General features: G+C 54.4%; 1 protein-coding gene across 1 annotated transcript; it reads left to right on the top strand.

Annotated features, from left to right (window-relative positions):
* The first annotated feature begins 17336 nt into the window (after positions 1-17336).
* Positions 17337-23583, top strand: DNAJC27 (DnaJ heat shock protein family (Hsp40) member C27). Its single transcript, XM_032683434.1, has 6 exons — positions 17337-17535; positions 18198-18280; positions 19009-19078; positions 20013-20177; positions 21366-21488; positions 23419-23583. Exons 1-6 carry the CDS (start codon positions 17449-17451, stop codon positions 23581-23583), a joined length of 693 nt encoding a protein of 230 aa, XP_032539325.1. The 5' UTR covers positions 17337-17448.
* The last annotated feature ends 1119 nt before the right edge of the window (positions 23584-24702 follow it).

Raw genomic sequence — 24702 nt, forward strand, 5'->3', positions numbered from 1 at the left:
AAAAACCGGGAAAAAATCAAAATAAACCCCTAAAAAAACCGGGAAAATCCCCCCCCCCCCTTTTTTTCCGGGAATATCCCGGTACCTGCTCCCGGCACGTGCAGCATTTCCCAGGAGCAGCCGGATCCCAAAGATCCCAAGGATCCGAGGGATTCCAGGGCGGTCAAAGCCATGGATTTGATCCCGAGGGATCCCGGCGAATCCCGACTTTTCCCGGCGGCATCGCTGCTTTTTTATTCCCGGGAATGCTGCTGCTGCCGCTCAATTCCCGGGAATTCCGGGAGCTGGGAGCTGCTGAGTCATTCCCAGCGGGATAACGAGGGCCGGGAACGTCGCCGGGGGTTGGAGATTTTTTTTTTTTTTTCCCGGGATTTTGGGGGAAAAAAAAGAGGGAAGAGCCCCCCGGGGGTTTGGATTATTCCCAAAAAAAAAAAACCCAGATGGAGCCGATCCCAAAAAAAAAACGACGGCAGGGAATGCGCCAGACGAGAGAGGGCGTCGCTGCTGCGGCTCCGGGAAACCGGGAATTCGCCGGGAAATCGGGAATTCTGAAAGGATGGAAGCGGGAAACGCGCGGCCCCCCCCCCCCCCCCGGGGGCGCGTCCGTCCCTCTGGCGAGAGGGGAAAAGTGGGAATGGCCGCGGGATAACCGGGAATCCCGGGATGGCTCCGCTTGGGAAGGGAGCCCGATCCAATCCCGGCGTCTCCCGCTATTCCAGGGAATCCAAGCCGGCCTTGGATATTCCCAGGGATCCAGGGGCAGCCACGGCTTCTCTGGGAATTCTATTCCGGCCTCTCCCAGCCGGGAATTCCATCCCGATCTCCCACCCCTTTCCCACTGGGATCCATTCCCTGGGGCCTGGCATTCCAGGCCCTGATCCCAAATCCCTCTCCCGCTCTCCTGGAGCCCCTTCAGGCTCTGGAATGTGCTCCAAGCTCTCCCGGGATCCTTCCCTTCTCCAGCCTGGCCATTCCCAGCTCTCCCAGCCTGGAGCCAGAGCTGCCATTGGATCCATCCCCAGCCCAACTCCTCCCTGGGAAGGAGTTCAGGGAACAAGGGGCTTCCCTGGGAATCTCGGGGCTCAGGGCAGGGTCTCCCTTCCCCTTTCCCGCCTTTTCCATCCCCACATTCCAGAAAAATCCCTCTGAGTGGATTCTGAGTGTCCTTTATCCTGGAATCCTGGACTGGTTTGGGTGGGAAGGGCCCTTAAATCCCATCCCATTCCATGTTCAGGGACACCTCCCGCTATCCCAGGTGGCTCCAGGTTTTCCTTGGACACTCCCAGGGATCCAGGGGCAGCCACAGCTTCTCTGGGAATTCCAGCCCAGCCCCTCCCCACCCTCCCAGCCAGGAATCCCTTCCCAATCTCCCCCCCAAATCTCCCCTTTCCCACTGGGATCCATTCCCTGGGTCCCATCCCTTCATCCCTGATCCCAAATCCCTCTCCCGCTCTCCTTTAGCCTCTGGAATGGGGGGTTTTTTGGGATTTACAGCTGGTTTTTCGGGATCAGAGGCCCAGCTGAATTCCCCAAATCCCGGCCTATCCCTGAGCTCCGGCCTTTCCTTAGGAATTCCTCCCTTCTCCCCGTTTTTAGGCCACCCCAGCAACCAGAAAAGCTGGAAAAATCGGAGTTATTCCAGGCCTGGAATTTCCTTTCCAAGGGCACAGCTCCGAGGGCAAAGAAATCCGAATTAAATCGGCTCAAATCCCTCCTTAATCCCAAAATCCCACCAAGGTCATTCCCGTAAAATGGCGGCTCAGGGATCGTCCTTCCCGGCCCTGCTCCGGGCGGGGCCTTTCCCGGAGATTCCAGAGGGAAATCCCGCTTTTCCAGGCAGGGGGGAGGGAAAAATAGGAGGGAAAGGGGGAAAAATAGGAGGGAAAGGGGGAAAACAGTGGGAAAAATAGGAGGGAAAGTGGGAAAATAGGAGGGAAAGTGGGAAAAATGGGAGGGAAAGAGGGAAAGAAGTGGGAAAAATGTGAGGGAAAAGGGGGAAAATAGGAGGGAAAAGGGGGAAAATAGGAGGGAAAGGGAAATAAGTGGGAAAAATGTGAGGGGAAAATGGGGAAAAAATGGGAAAAATAGGAGGGAAAGAGGGAAAAATGGGAGGGAAAGTGGGAAATAAGTGGGAAAAATATGAGGGAAAGTGGGAAAAAAGTGGGAAAATAGGAGGAAAAGTGGGAAAAATAGGAGGGAAAATAGGAAAGAAGTGAGAAAAATGGGAAGGAAAGAGGGGAAAAAGTGGGAAAATATGAGGGAAAGTGGGAAAAATGGGAGGGAAAGAGGGAAAAAAGTGGGAAAAATGTGAGGGAAAATGGGAAAGAAGTGGGAAAAATAGGTGGGAAAGTGGAAAAAATATGAGGAAAACTGGGAAAAATAGGAGGGAAAGTGAGAAATAAGTGGGAAAAATGTGAGGGAAAGTGGGAAAGAAGTGGGAAAATAGGAGGGGAAGTGGGAAAATAGGAGGGAAAGTGGGAAAATAGTGGGAAAAATAGGAGGGAAAGGGAAAAATGGAAGAGAAAGAGGGAAAACAGTGGGAAAAAATGTGAGGGGAAAATGGGAAACAAGTGGGAAAATAGGAGGGAAAGTGGGAAAAATAGGAGGGAAAGGGGGAAAACAGTGGGAAAAATGTGAGAGAAAATGGAAAAGAAGTGGGATAATAGGAGGAAAAGTGGGAAAAATAGGAAGGAAAGAGGGAAAGAAGTGGGAAAAATAGGAGGGAAAGCGGGGGAAAAGTGGGAAAATGGGAGGGAAAGTGGGAAAGAAGTGGGAAAAATATGAGGGAAAATGGGAAAAATAGGAGGGAAAGAGAGAAATAAGTGGGAAAATGGGAGGGAAAGTGGGAAAAAAGTGGGAAAAACAGGAGGGAAAGAGGGAAAGAAGTGGGAGAACTTTGGAGGACACTGCGGAAAATCCCCAAATCTCCAAGGGCAGCACGAAAACCTCGGGAAAAATTCCCAAAAAGGCTCCAAGGGCAGCACAAAACCCTCGGAGCTGGAAGGGATCCAGGTGTTTTTTTTTTTTCCCTGGAGCAATTCCAAGGCCTTGGGGAAGAGGAGCCGCCGGGAATTCCGAGCCCAGGTCGGGATTTTTCCCGGGGCTAAAAAACGGGGATGGCCAAGGAGGAGAATTCCTGGAGGAATTCCTGGAATTATGGGAAGGGATCTTGAGGATCATCCCATTCCTGGAATCCTGGGATTGGGATTCACTCAATCCATGGGAAGAGCTGAAAGAGCAGGGAATTCATGGAATTATGGGAAGGGATCTTGAGGATCATCCCATTCCCAAAATCCTGGGAATCCAGGAATCCATGGGAAGAGTTGAAAGAGCAGGGAATTCATGGAATTATGGGAAGGGACTTTAAGGATCATCCCATTCCAATTTGGGAATCCAGGAATCCATGGGAAGAGTTGAAAGAGCAGGGAATTCATGGAATTACGGGAAGGGACTTTAAGGATCATCCCATTCCAATCCTGGGAATCCAGGAATCCATGGGAAGAGTTTAAGGAGCAGGGAACTCATGGAATTATGGGAAGGGATCTTGAGGATCATCCCATTCCCGGAATCCTGGGATTGGGATTCACTCAATCCATGGGAAGAGTTGAAAGAGCAGGGAATTCATGGAATTCATGGAATCCTGGAATCACAGGAAGGGACCAAACCTTATGGAAAAGGAACAGAGGTTAATCCAAACCTTTTCCATGGAAAAGGAACAGGGAAAATCCCTGGATTTGGGAACAGGTCAAGAGGTTAATCCAAACCTTTTCCATGGAAAAGGAACAGGGAAAAATCCTGGATTTGGGAATAGACCTGGAGGTGAATCCAAACCTTTTCCATGGGAAAGGAACAGGGAAAAATCCTGGATTTGGGAATAGACCTGGAGGTTCCACACAAAATTTATGGAAAAGCAACAGGAAAAAAATCCCTGGATTTGGGAACAGACCTGGAGGTGAATCCACACAAAACTTATGGAAAAGGAACAGGGAGGAAATCCCTGGAGTTGGGAAAAGATGGGATCAAGCAGGGCCCAACTCTCCCTTTCCAGCCCTTCTGGAATTCCTTGGAATTCCAGCCCCGGGACATCCAGGCCTGTATTCCAAGGGAAAATCCGGATATTCCAGAGCAGGAGCTTCCCCCAGGGCCACGATCCGTCGTTCCCAAAGAAAATCCCGAGGGATAACAGGGAGATGAAAAAAACAGGGATAATCCTCAGCATTCCCAAAGAACCTTTGATCCCAAATATCCCGTGGAGATTCCCGGCTCCTGGATGTTTTCCAGGCCTGAATTCCAAGGGAAAATCCGGATATTCCAGAGCTTTTCCCCCAGGGTCATTCCCAAAGAGGGATAATGGGATGGGGGAAAAGGGGATTTTGGGAATGTGGAGGGAGGGGGATTTTTGGGAATGCAGGGTTGGGTTTTCCATGAGGATCCCAGATCCCCGGCAGGCTGGAATTCCTTGGATTCAGGCCGGCAGCTCCCTGTTAATTTCTGCTTTCCAGGGAATCAGGGAATCCCAAAAAACCAGCCTTTTCCAAGGGCTCCTTCTTCCCAAAAAAAAAAAAGCCTCAGTTCCCACTTTTTTTCCTGGAAAGAAAAGGGAATAAATCTCCCTAAAAAAAATCCCAAAAAACAGCCCCAAAAATCCCTGGGAAAAGCGGGATGGAGGGTGGGAATTCGGGGTTGGAGAAGGGGCGCAGAATTCCCGGGAAAAATGAGGGAAAAATGAGGGGAAAAGGAGGGAAAAAGGAGGGAAAAAGGAGGGAAAAAGGAGGGAAAAGATCCCGTTCCATCCCCTCCCCCGCCCCTTCCCAAAATCCTCGGCTGCGGCTGGAAAAACCACCGGCTGGAAAACCTGGATCGGCTCCACGAGGAAAAAAATCGGGAACGGCTCCCGGATCGAGTCGGGTATTCCCAAAATTCCCGCCCCCCTCCGAGGCGAAGCGAATCCCAAATCCCGCCCCCCTCCTCCCAAAATCCCGCCGGGAACTCACCGCAGCTCCTCCCCCCCCCCCCCCAGGGCCGGGAATTTTTTTAGGGATGGGGGGGATCTCCTCCTCCAGGAATTTTTCGGGATGGAGGAGCCCCCTCCTGAGGCTCCGGGATGGCGGCGGGATCAGGGATTTCAGGGATATTCCCAAAATCCGCCGCGGGGATTTAGCGGGAAAAGGGGGGGAAAAGGGGGGGGAGGGGGGTGGAGCCGCTCCAGATGTTCCAACAGATGTTTCCCAGGGTGGATTTTTTGGGATCATCCCGGCCCGTGGGATCGCGGGGAGATGGGAAACCGCCGTTCCCGAATATCCCAGAAGGGATCCCGGAATTTCATGGATATTCCTGAGGGGATTCCCAACCCCCCGGTGCCGGAACTGGGACGGCCGATCCCAGAAAATAAGGTCATTCCAAGAGAAAAAAAGAGGGATTGGAGGGGGGGAATTGTGGTTTCTTGGGAATGGGATCAAGGCCCAGGGAGGGAGGGGACGATTCCCGACATTTATGGGATCGCTGATCCCAGAAAACAAGGTCATTCCAAGCCAGAAATAGGGATTTTCGGCCACCCTGGGAATGGGATAAAGGCCCAGGGAGAGAGGGGAAAATTCCCAATCCAGAACTGGGATTGATCCCAGAAAACAAGGTCATTCCAAGCCAAAAACGGGGATTTGGGAAGAGTGGTTCCTCAGGAATGGGAGAAAGACCCAAAAATATGGATTTGGGATCTCTGGTTCCTCGGGAATGGGAGAAAGGCCCAAAAACAGGGATTTGGGAAGTGTGGTTCCTCAGGAATGGGATACAGGCCCAAAAACAGGGATTTGGGAAGTGTGGTTCCTCAGGAATGGGAGAAAGGCCCAAAAACAGGGATTTGGGAAGTGTGGTTTGTTGGGAATGGGAGAAAGGCCCAAAAACAGGGATTTGGGAAGTGTGGTTCCTCAGGAATGGGAGAAAGGCCCAAAAACAGGGATTTGGGAAGTGTGGTTCCTCAGGAATGGGAGAAAGGCCCAAAAACAGGGATTTGGGAAGTGTGGTCTGTTGGGAATGGGATAAAGGCCCAAAAACAGGGATTTGGGAAGTGTGGTTCCTCAGGAATGGGATAAAGGCCCAAAACCAGGGATTTGGGAAGTGTGGTTCCTCAGGAATGGGATAAAGGCCCAAAACCAGGGATTTGGGAAGTGTGGTTCCTCAGGAATGGGATGAAGGCCCAAAAACAGGGATTTGGGATCTCTGGTTCCTCAGGAATGGGAGAAAGGCCCAAAACCAGGGATTTGGGATCTCTGGTTCCTCAGGAATGGGATAAAGGCCCAAAAACAGGGATTTGGGAAGTGTGGTTTGTTGGGAATGGGAGAAAGGCCCAAAAACAGGGATTTGGGAAGTGTGGTTCCTCAGGAATGGGAGAAAGGCCCAAAAACAGGGATTTGGGAAGTGTGGTTTGTTGGGAATGGGAGAAAGGCCCAAAAACAGGGATTTGGGAAGTGTGGTTCCTCAGGAATGGGATGAAGGCCCAAAAACAGGGATTTGGGATCTCTGGTTCCTCAGGAATGGGAGAAAGGCCCCAAAACAGGGATTTGGGAAGTGTGGTTCCTCAGGAATGGGATAAAGGCCCAAAACCAGGGATTTGGGAAGTGTGGTTCCTCAGGAATGGGATAAAGGCCCAAAACCAGGGATTTGGGAAGTGTGGTTCCTCAGGAATGGGAGAAAGGCCCAAAAACAGGGATTTGGGAAGTGTGGTTTGCTGGGAATGGGATAAAGACCCAAAAACAGGGATTTGGGATCTCTGGTTCCTCAGGAATGGGATAAAGGCCCAAAAATAGGGATTTGGGAAGTGTGGTTCCTCGGGAATGGGAGAAAGGCCCAAAAACAGGGATTTGGGATTCTCTGGTTCTTCGGGATGGATTCTGTTAATTAGGGATAGACCCCAAAGAGGGCTCACCTCATTAATTAGGGGGTGATCACCCCATTAATTAGGGACAGACTCCTTTAATTAGGGATGCCCAGCCCTACAGACAGACCACATTAATTAACACACCCCATTAATTAACAGACCCCATTAATTAGGGGGTGCTCACCCCATTAGTTTTGGGATCCCCAGCCCTACAGACAGACCCCATTAATTAACACACCCCATTTATTAACAGACCGCATTTATTAACAGACCCCATTAATTAGGGGGCGCTCACCCTGTTAATTTTGGGATGTCCGGCCCTACAGACAGACCCCATTAATTAACAGACCCCATTAATTAAGAGACCCCTGTTAATTAGGGACAGACCCCAAAGAGGGCTCAGCCCATTAATTAGGGGGCGCTCACCCCGTTAATTTTGAGAAGCCTGGCCCTACAGACAGACCCCATTAATTAACACACCCCATTAATTACGGGGTGCTCACCCCATTAGTTTTGGGATGCCCAGCCCTACAGACAGACCCCATTAATTAACAGACCCCATTAATTAGGGGGTGCTCACCCCATTAATTAGGGATGCCCAGCCCTACAGACAGACCCCATTAATTAACGGACCCCATTAATTAGAGGGGGCTCACCCCGTTAATTTTGGGATGCCCGGCCCTACAGACAGACCCCATTAATTAACACACCCCATTAATTCAGGGGCGCTCACCCCGTTAATTTTGGGATGCCCGGCCCTACAGACAGACCCCATTAATTAACACACCCCATTAATTCGGGGGCGCTCACTCCATTAATTTTGGGATGCCCGGCCCTACAGACAGACCCCATTAATTAACACACTCCATTAATTAGGGGGCGCTCTCCCCGTTAATTTTGGGATGCCCAGCCCTACAGACAGACCCCATTAATTAACGGACCCCATTAATTAGGGGGTGCTCACCCCATTAATTAGGGACAGACTTCTTTAATTAGGGATGCCCGGCCCTACAGACAGACACCATTAATTAACAGACCCCATTAATTAGGGGGCGCTCTCCCCATTCATTTTGTGATGCCCGGCCCTACAGACAGACCCCATTAATTAACAGACCCCATTAATTCGGGGGTGCTCACCCCGTTAAGTTTGGGATGCCCGGCCCTACAGACAGACCCCATTAATTAACACACCCCATTAATTCGGGGGTGCTCACCCCGTTAATTTTGGGATGCCCGGCCCTACAGACAGACCCCATTAATTAACACACTCCATTAATTAGGGGGCGCTCTCCCCGTTAATTTTGGGATGCCCAGCCCTACAGACAGACCCCATTAATTAACGGACCCCATTAATTCGGGGGTGCTCACCCCATTAATTAGGGACAGACTCCTTTAATTAGGGATGCCCGGCCCTACAGACAGACCCCATTAATTAACGGACCCCATTAATTCGGGGGCGCTCACCCCGTTAATTTTGGGATGCCCAGCCCTACAGACAGACCCCAGTAATTAACAGACCCCATTAATTAGGGGGCGCTCTCCCCATTCATTTTGTGATGCCCGGCCCTACAGACAGACCCCATTAATTAACACACCCCATTAATTAGGGGGTGCTCACCCCGTTAATTTTGGGATGCCCGGCCCTACAGACAGACCCCAGTAATTAACAGACCCCATTAATTAACAGACCCCATTAATTAGGGGGTGCTCACCCCATTAATTAGGGACAGACTCCTTTAATTGGGGATGCCTGGCCCTACAGACAGACCCCATTAATTAACACACCCCATTAATTCGGGGGCGCTCACCCCGTTAATTTTGGGATGCCCGGCCCTACAGACAGACCCCATTAATTAACAGACCCCATTAATTAACAGACCCCATTAATTAGGGGGTGCTCACCCCATTAATTAGGGACAGACTCCTTTAATTAGGGATGCCCGGCCCTACAGACAGACCCCATTAATTAACGGACCCCATTAATTCGGGGGCGCTCACCCCGTTAATTTTGGGATGCCCGGCCCTACAGACAGACCCCAGTAATTAACAGACCCCATTAATTAGGGGGCGCTCTCCCCATTCATTTTGTGATGCCCGGCCCTACAGACAGACCCCATTAATTAACAGACCCCATTAATTCGGGGGCGCTCACCCCGTTAATTTTGGGATGCCCGGCCCTACAGACAGACCCCAGTAATTAACAGACCCCATTAATTAACAGACCCCATTAATTAGGGGGTGCTCACCCCATTAATTAGGGACAGACTCCTTTAATTGGGGATGCCCGGCCCTACAGACAGACCCCATTAATTAACACACCCCATTAATTAGGGGGTGCTCACCCCGTTAATTTTGGGATGCCCGGCCCTACAGACAGACCCCATTAATTAACGGACCCCATTAATTCGGGGGTGCTCACCCCGTTAATTTTGGGATGTCCGGCCCTACAGACAGACCCCATTAATTAACACACTCCATTAATTAACAGACCCCATTAATTCGGGGGCGCTCACCCCGTTAATTTTGGGATGCCCAGCCCTACAGACAGACCCCATTAATTAACACACCCCATTAATTAGGGGGCGCTCTCCCCATTCATTTTGTGATGCCCGGCCCTACAGACAGACCCCATTAATTAACAGACCCCATTAATTCGGGGGCGCTCACCCCGTTAATTTTGGGATGCCCGGCCCTACAGACAGACCCCATTAATGAACAGACTCCATTAATTAACAGACCCCATTAATTAGGGGGTGCTCACCCCATTAATTAGGGACAGACTCCTTTAATTAGGGATGCCCGGCCCTACAGACAGACCCCATTAATTAACGGACCCCATTAATTCGGGGGCGCTCACCCCGTTAATTTTGGGATGCCCGGCCCTACAGACAGACCCCATTAATTAACAGACCCCATTAATTCGGGGGCGCTCACCCCGTTAATTTTGGGATGCCCAGCCCTACAGACAGACCCCAGTAATTAACAGACCCCATTAATTAACAGACCCCATTAATTAGGGGGTGCTCACCCCATTAATTAGGGACAGACTCCTTTAATTGGGGATGCCCGGCCCTACAGACAGACCCCATTAATTAACACACCCCATTAATTAGGGGGTGCTCACCCCGTTAATTTTGGGATGCCCGGCCCTACAGACAGACCCCATTAATTAACAGACCCCATTAATTAGGGGGCGCTCTCCCCATTCATTTTGTGATGCCCGGCCCTACAGACAGACCCCATTAATTAACAGACCCCATTAATTCGGGGGCGCTCACCCCGTTTATTTTGGGATGCCCCGCCCTCCAATCGCGCCGCTGCATTCCCGATCCCATTCCCGATCCCGATCCCATTCCCGATCCCATTCCCGCTCCCGAGGGCCGGGCACTCACCGTACATGGCCGCCCGCTCCTTCCCGGCCCTATTCCCGCTCCGATCCCACCGGGAATGAGGGGCGGGGCCGGAGGGGGCGGGGCCTCCGCGTGGCCACGCCCTCCCCTCGATGGCCACGCCCCCCGCGTTCCGCGGATTGCGGGTTTTTGGGAATGGGGCCTTCGGGGTTTTTTGGGGTCGGCTCGGGGACCCCCCCCCCGGGACATTAGGGGGGGTTCCTAAAAGGGACAGACCCCCTAAAAGGGATTGGGGGGGCCCAGAATGGCCCCGGGGGGGCCCTAAAAGGAGTTGGGAGGGCCCTAAAAGGGGTTTGGGGGTCCTAAAGGTGACCCTAAAAGGGGCTGGGGGGTCCCCAAAAGGGGTTTGGGGGTCCTAAAGGTGACCCTAAAAGGGGCTGGGGGGTCCCCAAAAGGGGTTTGGGGGTCCTAAAGGTGACCCTAAAAGGGACTGGGGGTCCCCAAACAGACCCCAAAAGGGGTTGGGGGGTCCTAAAGGTGACCCTAAAAGGGACTGGGGGTCCCCAAACAGACCCCAAAAGGGGTTGGGGGGTCCTAAAGGTGACCCTAAAAGGGACTGGGGGGCCCCAAACAGACCCCAAAAGGGGTTGGGGGGTCCTAAAGGTGACCCTAAAAGGGACTGGGGGGCCCCAAACAGACCCCAAAAGGGGTTGGGGGGTCCTAAAGGTGACCCTAAAAGGGACTGGGGGGCCCCAAACAGACCCCAAAAGGGGTTGGGGGGTCCTAAAGGTGACCCCAAAAGGGGTTGGGGGGTCCTAAAGGCGACCCCAGAAGGGACCGGGGGTCCCCAAACAGACCCCAAAAGGAACAGGGGGGCCCCAACCCGACCCCAAAAGGGACTACGGGTCCCCAAAAGGAGTTGGGGGGTCCTAAAGGCGACCCCAAAAGGGACTGGGGGGTCCCCAAAAGGGGCTGGGTGTCCTAAAGCCGACCCCAAAAGGGACTGGGGGGTCCCCAAAAGGGGTTGGGGGGTCCTAAAGGTGACCCCAAAAGGGGCTGGGGGGTCCCCGAAAGGGGTTGGAGGGTCCTAAACGTGACCCCAAAAGGGGCTGGGGGGTCCCCAAAAGGGACTGGGGGTCCCTAAAAGGGACTGGGGGGGTCCCCATAATGGCCCAGGGTGTTCCTAAAAGGGGTTGGGGGTCCCCAAACAGACCCCAAAAGGGACTGGGGGATCTTAACCCGACCCCAAAAGGGACTGGAGGGTCCTCAAAAGGCGTTGGGGAGTCCTAAAGCTGACCCCAAAAGGGCCTGGGGGTCCCCAAAAGGGGCTGGGGGGTCCTCAAGCCAACCCTAAAAGGGCCTGGGGGTCCCCAAACACACCCCAAAAGGGACTGGGTGTCCCCAAACACACCCCAAAAGGGGCTGGGGGGTTCTAAAGCCAACCCCAAAAGGGACTGAGGGGTCCCCAATAGGAGCCGAGGGGTCCTAAAGCTGATCCCAAAAGGGACTGAGGGGTCCCAAAAAGGGACTGGGGGGTCCTAAACCCAACCCCAAAAGGGACTGGGGGGGTCCTAAACCCAACCCCAAAAGGGACTGGGGAGTCCTCAAAAGGGGTTGGGGGTTTCTAAAGCCGGACCCAAAAGGGGCTGGGGGGTCCCCAAAAGGACTGGGGGTGCTAAATCCAACCCAAAAAGGGACTGAGGGTCCCCAAAAGGGGCTGGGGGGTCTTCAACCCGACCCCAGGGACCCCCCAGGCCCTTTCGGGGATCTTCCAGGTCCTTTTGGGATCAGTTAGGGGACCCCACAGGCCCTTTTGGGGACCCACAGTCCCTTTTGGGGTCGGATTGAGGACACCCCAGTCCCTTTTGGGGACAACCCAGTCCCTTTTGGGGTTGGGTGGGATAAGCTCCAAGGAATTAATTCCCAAAAGGGGTTCCAGGAGAGCTGGAGAGGGATTTGGGATCAGGGCCTGGAATGATAGGACCCAGGGAATGGATCCCAGTGGGAAAGGGGTGATTTGGGGGGGAGATTGGGAAGGGATTCCCGGCTGGGAGGGTGGGGAGGGGCTGGGCTGGAATTCCCAGAGAAGCTGTGGCTGCCCCTGGATCCCTGGGAGTGTCCGAGGAAAATCTGGAGCCACCTGGGATTTTGGGAGGTGTCCCTGGACATGGAATGGGATGGGATTTAAGGTCCCTTCCCACACCCAAACCATTCTGGGATTCCAGGATAAAGGACACTCAGAATCCATTCAGAGGGATTTTTATGGAATGTGGGGATGGAAAAGGCGGGAAAGGGGAAGGGAGACCCTGCCCTGAGCCCCGAGATTCCCAGGGAAGCCCCTTGTTCCCGGAACTCCTTCCCAGGGAGGAGTTGGGCTGGGGATGGATCCAATGGCAGCTCTGGCTCCAGGCTGGGAGAGCTGGGAATGGCCAGGCTGGAGAAGGGAAGGATCCCGGGAGAGCTTGGAGCACATTCCAGAGCCTGAAGGGGTTCCAGGAGAGCGGGAGAGGGATTTGGGATCAGGGCCTGGAATGACAGGAGCCAGGGAATGGATCCCAGTGGGAAAGGGGAGCTGTGGGTGGGATAACGAGGGATGTGCCGGGATGTTGCTGCAGCAGCTCCGTGGCCATGGAAACAGCTGCAGGAGAGCAGCGGGATTCCAGGAATGAGGGATCAGGATTCCAGGAATGAGGGATCAGGATTCCAGGAATGAGGGATCGGGATTCCAGGAATGAGGGATTGGGATTCCAGGAATGAGGGATCGAGATTCCAGGAATGAGGGATCAGGATTCCAGGAATAAGGGATCAGGATTCCAGGAATGAGAGATCAGGATTCCAGGAATGAGGGATCAGGATTCCAGGAACGAAGGATCGGGATTCCAGGAACGAAGGATCGGGATTCCAGGAATGAGGGATCAGGATTCCAGGAATGAGGGATCAGGATTCCAGGAATGAGGGCTCGGGATTCCGGGAATGAGGGATTTGTGTGGGATGAGGGATTGGCCACTTCTTCCCTCATCAGCAGACCATTAATTCCCAATAAAAAAGAGGATTTTCCAGGTGTTTTCAGGGCTGGGAATATCCAGGATTTCCCAGGACTCTGATCCCTCGGCCTGTGACTGTGGATGTGGGTGGGGGCTGTTCCCATATTCCCAAAGTATCCCTGAGGGATCTGTGTGGGATGAGGGATTGGACACTTCTTCCCTCATCAGCACACTCTTAATTCCCAATAAAAAGAGGATTTTCCAGGTGTTTTCAGGGCTGGGAATGTCCAGGAATTCCCAGGAGCCGCATCCCTGGGCCTGTGACTGTGGATGTGGGTGGGGGCTGTTCCCATATTCCCAAAGGATTCCTGAGGGATTTGTGTGGGATGAGGGATTGGACACTTCTTCCCTCATCAGCGCACTCTTAATTCCATATAAAAAAAAGGATTTTCCAGGGGTTTTCAGGGCTGGGAATGTCCAGGAATTCCCAGGACTCTCATCCCTCGGCCTGTGACTGTGGATGTGGGTGGGGGCTGTTCCCATATTCCCAAAGGATTCCTGAGGGATTTGTGTGGGATGAGGGATTGGCCACTTCTTCCCTCATCAGCACACTCTTAATTCCATATAAAAAAAAGGATTTTCCAGGGGTTTTCAGGGCTGGGAATGTCCAGGAATTCCCAGGAGCCGCGTCCCTGGGCCTGTGACTGTGGATGTAGATGGGGGCTGTTCCCATATTCCCAAAGGATTCCTGAGGGATTTGTGTGGGATGAGGGATTGGCCACTTCTTTCCTCATCATCAGACCATTAATTCCCAATAAAAAAGAGGATTTTCCAGGTGTTTTCAGGGCTGGGAATGTCCAGGAATTCCCAGGAGCCGCGTCCCTGGGCCTGTGACTGTGGATGTAGGTGGGGGCTGTTCCCATATTCCCAAAGAATCCCTGAGGGATTTGTGTGGGATGAGGGATTGGACACTTCTTCCCTCATCAGCACACTCTTAATTCCCAATAAAAAGAGGATTTTCCAGGTGTTTTCAGGGCTGGGAATGTCCAGGAATTCCCAGGAGCCGCATCCCTGGGCCTGTGACTGTGGATGTGGGTGGGGGCTGTTCCCATATTCCCAAAGGATCCCATGGAAGTGCCCAATCCCTCGGGATCAGGGCTCTTCCCGCAGCATCCAGGGAATCTGGGCCACAATTAATTCCTCCGCTGTTTTAATTAAGGCCCCGTTTTCCCCCCGGGGAGGATCGTTCCCTAATTACCGGATCCGACTCCTGCGGGAAGAGACACGGCCCAAAATTCGGGAATATGGGGGGTGGAGGGAGGATCTCCAGCCTTTTGGAGCCGGCACATTCCTGGGAAAGGTCACCTGGAGCTCGTCCTTGTCCCCAGGCGGGAATTTTTCGCTGTGCTGAGTCACCGGTGAGGAGCAAATCCCGGGATCAGCTTTGGCACTGACATTCCAAGAAGGACGTGGAAGGGCTGGAGCGGGTCCAGGGAAGGAGCTGGAGAACAGGGAATATCTGAGGGAGCTGGGAAGGGGAAAAGAGGGATCAGGAGGGAGCTTTTCCCGCCCCACAACTCCCTGACAGGAGGGGGGAGCCGGGGGGGGGGGGGTTGTCCCCAATTCCCAGGGAATGAGGGACAGGAGGAGAAGGGAACGGCCTCCAGCTGGGCCAGGGGAGGCTCAGGTGGGATATTGGGAACAATTCCCGCATGGAAAGGGCTGTCAGGCACTGGAATGAACTTCCCAGGGCAGGAGTGGAGTCGCCATTCCCAGAGGAATTTCAAATCCCCCTGGATGTGGCCCTTGGGGACACGGGTCAGGGGTGGCCTTGGCAGGGCTGGGAATGGTTGGATTCCGTGATCCCGGAGGGATTTTCCAACCTGAACCATCCCTAAGGATTCTGTGCCATCCTGGCACTGTCCCAGCTCTCCACAATTCCCTGGGAGGAAGTTCCAGGAGGTCCCCAATTCCCAGGAAACAAGGGACAGGAGGAGAGGGAACGGCCTCCAGCTGGGCCAGGGGAGGCTCCGGTGGGATCTTGGGAACAATTCCCGCATGGAAAGGGCTGTCAGGCACTGGAATGAACTTCCCAGGGCAGGGCTGGAGCCACCATTCCCAGAGGGATTTCAAATCCCCCTGGATGTGGCCCTTGGGGACACGGATCCATGGTGGCCTTGGCAGTGCTGGGGGTGGTTGGACTCCATGATCCCGGAGGGATTTTCCAACCTGAACCATCCCTAAGGATTCTGTGCCATCCTGGCACTGTCCCAGCCTTTCCCTGGTGTCCCTGTTTTCCCAGGGAATTCAGTCCTCGCTGTCTCACTCTCTGGGATTTTTCCACACAAGCAGCCAAGACGACCTGGATCTGTCTGTGTTTCCTGGCAGCGGCACATCCCGGTATTTTGGGAGCCTGGGATGCGGCTCCAGAGCTCATCTCACAGCAAAGGGGAGGGGGGGAGGATTCTGGCTCCAGGCTGGGAGAGCTGGGAATGGCCAGGCTGGAGAAGGGAAGGATCCCGGGAGAGCTTGGAGCACATTCCAGAGCCTGAAGGGGCTCCAGGAGAGCGGGAGAGGGATTTGGGATCAGGGCCTGGAATGCCAGGCCCCAGGGAATGGATCCCAGTGGGAAAGGGGAGATTTGGGGGGGAGATTGGGAAGGGATTCCTGGCTGGGAGGGTGGGGAGGGGCTGGGCTGGAATTCCCAGAGAAGCTGTGGCTGCCCCTGGATCCCTGGGAGCGTCCAAGGCCGGGTTGGATTCCCTGGGATAGAGGGAAGTGTCAGGGTTGGAACTGGATGAGCTTTAAGGTCCCTTCCCACCCAAACCATTCCAGGATAAAGGACACTCAGGATCCAGTCAGAGGGATTTTTATGGAATGTGGGGATGGAAAAGGCGGGAAAGGGGAAGGGAGACCCTGCCCTGAGCCCCGAGATTCCCAGGGAAGCCCCTTGTTCCCTGAACTCCTTCCCAGGGAGGAGTTGGGCTGGGGATGGATCCAATGGCAGCTCTGGCTCCAGGCTGGGAGAGCTGGGAATGGCCAGGCTGGAGAAGGGAAGGATCCCGGGAGAGCTTGGAGCACATTCCAGAGCCTGAAGGGGCTCCAGGAGAGCGGGAGAGGGATTTGGGATCAGGGCCTGGAATGACAGGACCCAGGGAGTGGATCCCACTGGGGGACAAGTGACAGTGGACAAGGGACAGGGGACAAGGGACAGGGGACAAGGGATGGGGACAGGGGACAAGTGACAGGGGACAATTGACAGGGGACAAAGGATGGGGACAGGGAACAAGGGGACAAGGGACAGGGGACAAGTGACAGGGGAAAGGGGACAAGTGACAGGGGACAAAGGACACGGGACAAGGGACAGGGGATGGGGACAGGGGACAAGGGACAGGGGACAAGGGATGGGGACAGGGGACAAGGGACAGGGGACAAGGGATGGGGACAGGGGACAAGGGACAGGGGACAAGGGACAGGGACAAGGGGACAAGGTGAAGGTGACAAGTGACAATGGACAAGTGACAGGGGACAAGGGACAGGGATAGGGGGACAAGGGACATGGGACAAGGGGCAGGGGACAAGGGACAATGGATAAGTGACAGGGGACAAGGAGAAGGTGATAAGGGACAGGTGACAAGGGACAAGGTGAAGGTGACAAGTGACAATGGAAAAGTGGCAATGGACAAGTGACAGGCGACAAGGGACAAGGGGACAGTGGACATGGGACAAGAGACAGGGGACCACTGACAGGGACAAGGGGGAGGTGACAAAGGACAAGTGACAGGGGACAAGGGACAGGGACAAGGGGACAATGGACATGGGACAAGGGGCAGGGGACAAGTGACAAAGGACAAGTGACGGATGACAAGTGACAGGGACAAGGGGATGGATGACAAAGGATAAGGAACAAGTGACAGGGACAAGGGACAATGAACAGGGACAGTGACACGTGACAGTCCCCGTGACACGTGACGGTGACACGTGACGGTGACACGTGACCCCGACCTGTCCCCACCCCCCCCGCTCCCCTGGCGCCACCTGCCGGTGGTTAAGGGCGCCGAAATCTCGCGAGAACTCAGTGGGCCGCAGCATTGCCGTTGCTGGGTGCTCCCGAAGTCTCGCGAGAGCCGCGGCGCGGAGCGGCGCGGCTGATGCGGAACGGCCGCTCTCCCTCCCTGCCGCCGACACTCCGCGCGTCCTCCCGCCGCCTCCGCCGGCACCGGAGCGCCCCGGGCCCGCCATGGAGCCCAACCCGCCGAAGCGGAAGGAGCCGCGCAAGTCGCTGCGGGTTAAAGTCATCTCCATGGGCAACGCGGAGGTGGGCAAGGTGAGGCGCAGCTATTGGCGGGCGGGCGATGAGGGGCAGGGCGAGTATCCAATGAGAAACGGGGGAAGGCGGGCGCTGTTGTGAGGAAGCCGCGGATTGGCGGATTGAAGGCTACACGAGCCAATCAGAGGGAAGTGTGATGGGGAGGGTGGGATTATGGGATGATTGACAGGGGCGGGACGCGGCGGCAGGTGGATGATTGAGAGCTGAGGGGGCGCGGCGGAGGGTGGATGATTGACAGCTCGGGGGAGGATGATTGACAGCTCCGAGGGGCTGATTGACAGCTGGGGGGAGGATGATTGACAGCTCCGGGGGCGTGGCGAAGGACGGATGATTGACAGCTCTGAGGGGATGATTGACAGCTGAGGGGAGGATGATTGACAGCTGAGGGGGCGGGACCTGCTCGGTATCGTCGGTTTTAATTGGCTGCGCGCCGAAGGGGCGGGGCCGGCGGTAGGTGATTGACAGCTCAGGTGAATGATTGACAAGGAGGGGGCGGGACCAGCTCGGTTTTGGCGGTTCTGATTGGCTGCCAGGCCAAAGGGGCGTGGCCGGTGCTGCCTTAAGGCGTCCAGGAGCCGCTGGGAATTCCCTGTTTTTTGGGAATATGGGGCCGTTTGGGGCCGTTCCCGCTGAGATTCCCCTTTCCCCCCCTTTCCCAGAGCTGCATCATAAAGAGGTACTGCGAGAAGAGGTTCGTGTCCAAGTACCTGGCGACCATCGGGATCGACTACGGAGTCACCAAGTGAGGACCCGGAGATGGGACACGGGGTTGGGAATATGGGATGGGACTGGGAAACTGGGATGAGCCACGAGGGCGGGAGCAGAGGGGGGTGTCGGGCTCTGCTCCCGGGGAACAAGGGACAGGAGGAGAGGGAACGGCCTCCAGCTGGGCCAGGGGAGGGGCAGGTGGGATATTGGGAACAATTCCCGCATGGAAACGGTGGTTAAACATTGGAATGAACTTCCCAGGGCAGGGCTGGAGTCGCCACTCCCAGAGGGATTTCCAATCCCTGTGGATGTGGCCTTTGGGGACACGGATCCATGGTGGCCTTGGAGGTGCTGGGAATGGTTGAATTCCGTGATCCCAGAGGGATTTTCCAACCTGAACCATCCCTAAGGATTCTGTGCCGTCCTGGCACTGTCCCAGCTCTCCACAATTCCCTGGAAGTTTCAGGAAGTCTCCAATTCCCAGGGACCAAGGGACAGGAGGAGAAGGGAACAACCAGAGGGGGAGTTTAATTGGATACTGAGAACAATTCCCACATGGAATTGTGGTGGTTAAACACTGGAATGAACTTCCCAGGGCAGGAGTGGAGTCGCCATTCCCAGAGGGATTTCCGATCCCTGTGGATGTGGCCCTTGGGGACACGGATCCGTGCTGGCCTTGGATGGTTGGACTTGACGTTCTCCGAGGGCTTTTCCAAGCTGAGCAATTCCAGGATTCCCTGGGTTCCCCCGTCTCTTTTCCAGGGTGCAGATCAGGGACCGGGAGATCAAGGTGAACATCTTTGACATGGCGGGACACCCCTTCTTCTACGAGGTACGGCCCCCACTTCCCACCTGGGAGCCGCTTGGAGTCCCTCAGCATTCCCAAAATCTGCCTTGGGTCGGGCTCGGGGCCGAGAAAACTTGGGAATTCATTTCGCCGCGGTGGCCTGGAATTCTGGGATGGGTGGGGTGGGAAGGGAGCTCAAAGCTCATCCCGTTCCATGGGCAGAAACATCTCCCGTTATCCCAGGTGGCTCCAGCTTTTCCTTGGACACTCCCAGGGATCCAGGGGCAGCCACAGCTTCTCTGGGAATTCCAGCCCAGCCCCTCCCCACCCTCCCAGCCAGGAATCCCTTCCCAATCTCCCCCCCAAATCTCCCCTTTCCCACTGGGATCCATTCCCTGGGGCCTGGCATTCCAGGCCCTGATCCCAAATCCCTCTCCCGCTCTCCCGGAGCCCCTTCAGGCTCTGGAATGTGCTCCAAGCTCTCCCGGGATCCTTCCCTTCTCCAGCCTGGCCATTCCCAGCTCTCCCAGCCTGGAGCCAGAGCTGCCATTGGATCCATCCCCAGCCCAACTCCTCCCTGGGAAGGAGTTCCGGGAACAAGGGGGTTCCCTGGGAATCTCGGGGCTCAGGGCAGGGTCTCCCTTCCCCTTTCCCGCCTTTTCCATCCCCACAATCCATAAAAATCCCTCTGAGTGGATTCTGAGTGTCCTTTATCCTGGAATGGTTTGGGTGGGACGGGATTTTAAGGCTCATCCCATTCCATGTTCAGGGACACCTCCCGCTATCCCGGGTGGCTCCAGCTTTTCCTTGGACGCTCCCAGGGATCCAGGGGCAGCCACAGCTTCTCTGGGAATTCCAGCCCAGCCCCTCCCCACCCTCCCAGCCGGGAATCCCTTCCCGATCTCCCCCCCCAAATCCCCCCTTCCCCGGTGGGATCCATTCCCCGGGTCCCATTTCCCGGGCTCCGTCGTTCCCGCAGGTCCGGAACGAGTTCTACAAGGACACCCAGGGCGTTCTCCTGGTCTACGACGTGGGATCCAAGGAATCCTTCGACTCCCTGGATTCCTGGCTGGCCGAGATGAAGCAGGAGCTGGGACCCCACGGCAACATGGAAAACGTCGTCTTCGTCGTCTGCGCCAACAAGGTGGGAATTCCGGAGCTTCCCGGGATTCCCGGCGGGAGATCCGGCCCGTGGGAAGGGCGGGAAACGGGGCCGGGTTGAAGGGAGGATGTTCCGAGAGAGGGGTGTGAGGAAAAACAGGGATTTTGGGAATGTTTGTGAGGGAAAACAGGGATTTTGGGAATGTTTGTGAGGAACAATGGGGATTTGGGAATGTTTGTGAGGGATAAGAGGGATTTGGGAATGTTTGTGAGGAACAAGAGGGAATTTGGGAATGTTTGTGAGGGAAAACAGGGATTTTGGGAATGTTTGTGAGGAACAAGATGGATTTGGGAATATTTGTGAGGAATAACTGGGATTTGGGAATGTCTGTGAGGAACAGCTAGGATTTGGGAATGTTTGTGAGGGAAAACAAGGGGGATTTGGGAATGTTTGTGAGGAGAAACAGGGATTTTGGGAATGTTTTTGAGGAACAAGCGAGATCTGGGAATGTTTGTGAGGAAAAACAGGGATTTGGGAATGTTTGTGAGGAACGAGGGATTTGGGAATATCTGTGAGGAAAAACAGGGATTTAGGAATGTTTGTGAAGAACAAGAGGGATTTGGGAATGTCTGTGAGGGAAAACAGGGATTTGGGAATGTTTTTGAGGAACAAGCGGGATCTGGGAATGTTTGTGAGGAACAAGAGGGATTTGGGAATGTTTGTGAGGAATAACTGGGATTTGGGAGTGTTTGTGAGGAACAAGAATGATTTGGGAATGTTTGTGAGGAAAAACTGGGATTTTGGGAATGTTTTTGAGGAACAAGCGGGATCTGGGAATGTTTGTGAGGAACAAGAGGGATTTTGGGAATGTTTGTGAGGAAAAACAGGGATTTGGGAATGTTTGTGAGGAATAACTGGGATTTGGGAATGTTTGTGAGGAACAAGAGGGATTTGGGAATATCTGTGAGGAAAAACGGGGATTTAGGAATGTTTGTGAAGAACAAGAGGGAATTTGGGAACGTTTGTGAGGAACAAGAGGGATTTGGGGAATATTTATGAGGGAAAAGGGGAATTTGGGAATATTTCTGAGGAACAACGCATTTGGGAACGCGGTGGCCACCCCTGGAATCCTCAGTCTGCCGGGAACCCATTCCCAGAGGATCCGGCGTTATCCGGGCGTGGATTCCGCGTCCGGAGCCGCCTTTTCCATGGGTTTTTCCCGGGATTCAGGTGGACTCTGGGAAGCTGCGGAGCGTGGACGAGAGCGAGGGTCGGCTCTGGGCCGAGAGCCGGGGATTCCTCTACTTCGAGACCTCGGCACAGACCGGAGAGGGGATCTCCGAGATGTTCCAGGTGGGATATCGGGAATGGGAATGGGAATGGGAATGGCCTGGAGAGCAGGGAATAGCCGGTGGTCCTTGTCCAGAGGGTGGAACAGCTCCAGAGGGAATGGTGATGGATCCAAGGAGATGGAAAGTCCAGTATTCCTCATCCAGAGGTGTTGGAACAGCTCCAAAGGGAATTGGGGAATGGTGATGGATCCAAGGAGCTGGACAAGCTTGGATATCTGGGAATAGCCAATATTCCTTATCCAGAGGGTGGCCATGGATCCAAGGAGCTGGAATATCCAATATTCCTCATCCAGAGGGTGGTTGGGAACTGGAGCAGCTCCAAAGGGAATGGTGATGGATCCAAGGAGCTGGACAGGCTTGGATATCAGGGAATAGCCAATATTCCTTATCCAGAGGGTGGTCATGGATCCAAGGAGATAGAAAATCCAATATTCCTCATCCAGAGGTGTTGGAGCAGCTCCAGAGGGAATGGTGATGGATCCAAGGAGCTGGACAAGCTTGGATATCTGGGAATAGCCAATATTCCTTATCCAGAGGGTGGCCATGGATCCAAGGAGCTGGAATAGCCAATATTCCTCATCCAGAGGCATTGGAACAGCTCCAAAGGGAATGGTGATGGATCCAAGGAGCTGGAATAGCCAATATTCCTCATCCAGAGGCATTGGAACAGCTCCAAAGGGAATGGTGATGGATCCAAGGAGCTGGAATAGCCAATATTCCTTATCCAGAGGTGTTGGAGCAGCTCCAAAGGGAATGGTCATGGATCCAAGGCCACCAGAGCTCAAGGAGCGTTTGGGAATGTTGGGAATGCTGGGAATGTTGGGATGTCTGGGCAGGGCCAGAGGTGGAACTCCAGGATCCTTGTGGGTCCTTCCAGCTCAGGATATTCCCTAATCCCAGGGGTTGAACTGGATATTCCCTAATCCCAGGGGTTGAACTGGACATTCCCTAATTCCAAGGTTTGAACTGGATATTCCCTAATCCCAGGGGTGGAACTGGACATTCCCTAATCCCAGGGGTTGAACTGGACATTCCCTAATCCCAGGGCTTGAACTGGATATTCCCTAATCCCAGGGGTTGAGCTGGACATTCCCTAATCCCAGGTCTTGAACCGGACATTCCCTAATCCCAGGGGTTGAACTGGACATTCCCTAATCCCAGGGGTTGAACTGGACATTTCCTAATCCCAGGGGTTGAACTGGACATTCCCTAATCCCAGGGGTCAAACTGGACATTCCCTAATCCCAGGGGTTGAACTGGACATTCCCTAATCCCAGGGTTTGAACTGGACATTCCCTAATCCCAGGGGTTGAACTGGACATTCCCTAATCCCAGGGGTTGAACTGGACATTCCCTAATCCCAGGGGTTGAACTGGACATTCCCTAATCCCAGGGGTCAAACTGGATATTCCCTAATCCCAAGACTTCAACTGGACATTCCCTAATCCCAGGTCTTGAGCTGGATATTCCCTAATCCCAGGGGTTGAACTGGACATTCCCTAATCCCAGGGTTCAAACTGAACATTCCCTAATCCCAGGGGTTGAACTGGACATTCCCTAATCCCAGGGGTTGAACTGGATATTCCCTAATCCCAGGGGTTGAACTGGACATTCCCTAATCCCAGGGGTTGAACTGGATATTCCCTAATTCCAAGGCTTCAACTGGACATTCCCTAATCCCAGGGGTCGAACTGGACATTCCTTAATCCCAGGGGTCAAACTGGACATTCCCTAATCCCAAACCTTGCCCTGGAAGATCCTCCCACCTCCCGCCATTCCCTAAATCCCGAAGTTTGACCCGGACGATCCTTCCGGATCCTTCCGGCTCCCACATTCCCACAATTCCCCGACGACAAAGGACCCGAGTGATCCTTTGGGATCCCTTCCCAGTATCCATAATTCCCAGTATCCACAATTCCCCGTATCCGTAGACTTTCTACTCCGCCATCGTCGACCTGTGCGACAACGGCGGGAAGCGCCCGAATTCCGGCGCCGGGATCGGCTTCACTCGGGAACAAGCGGATGCCATCCGGAGGATCCGGAACAGCAAGGACAGCTGGGACATGCTGGGAGTCAAACCCGGAGCCACCAGGTGAGGGAAAGCTGGGAATTCCTTCCCTGGGAATGGCCGGGAATATCCCTCCCGGCCCGGCGACGCTGAGGGAATGGTGGACGTGGAATCCTTAGGGATGGTTGAGGTTGGAAAATCCCTGTGGGATCACGGATTCCAAGCGTTCCCAGCGCTGCCAAGGCCGCCAGGGATCCGTGGCCCCAAGGGCCACATCCACGGGGATCGGAAATCCCTCCGGGAATGGCGACTCCAGCCCTGCCCTGGGAAGTTCATTCCAAGGTTTACCCACCCTTTCCATGTGGGAATTGTTCCCAAAATCCCACCGGAGCCTCCCCTGGCCCAGCTGGAGGCCGTTCCCTCTCCTCCTGTCCCTCGTTCCCTGGGAATTGGGGACCTCCTGAAACTTCCTTCCAGGGAATTGTGGAGAGCTGGGACAGTGCCATAGGATGGCACAGAATCCTGGGAATGCTGGGAATGCTGGCTCTGCCCGCACTCTCAGGAGATTCCTGAATTCCAGGGGGCTCAGCGGATGATCCTTGTGGATCCTTCCAGCTCAGGAGATTCCAGAATTCCAGGAGTTGAAGGGGATGATCCTCCCAGCCCAGGAGGTTCCCTAATCCCAGGAGTTGCAGTGGATGTTCCCTAATTCCAGAGGTTGAACTCCATGATCCTTGTGGGTCCTTCCAACTCAGGATATTCCCTAATCCCAGGAGTGTCAGTGGATGATCCTTGTGGGTCCTTCCATCTCAGGAGATTCCCTAATCCCAGGAGTGTCAGTGGATGATCCTTGTGGCTCCTTCCAACTCAGGAGATTCCAGAATTCCAGGGATTGAACTGGATATTCCCTAATTCCAGGGGTTGAACTCCATGATCCTCCTGGATCCTTCCAGCTCAGAAGATTCCCTAATCCCAGGGATGTCAGTGGATATTCCCTAATTCCAGAGGTTGCAGTAGATGATCCTTGTGGCTCCTTCCATGTCAGGAGATTCCAGAATTCCAGGGCTCTCAGTGGATGATCCTTGAGGGTCCTTCCAGCTCAGGAGATTCCAGAATTCCAGGAGTTGAAGGGGATGATCGTTCCAGCCCAGGAGATTCCCTAATCCCAGGAGTTGCAGTGGATGTTCCATAATTCCAGAGATTGAAG

This window comes from Chiroxiphia lanceolata, chromosome 3, assembly GCF_009829145.1.
Source record: "Chiroxiphia lanceolata isolate bChiLan1 chromosome 3, bChiLan1.pri, whole genome shotgun sequence".
NCBI classification, from domain to species: domain Eukaryota; kingdom Metazoa; phylum Chordata; class Aves; order Passeriformes; family Pipridae; genus Chiroxiphia; species Chiroxiphia lanceolata.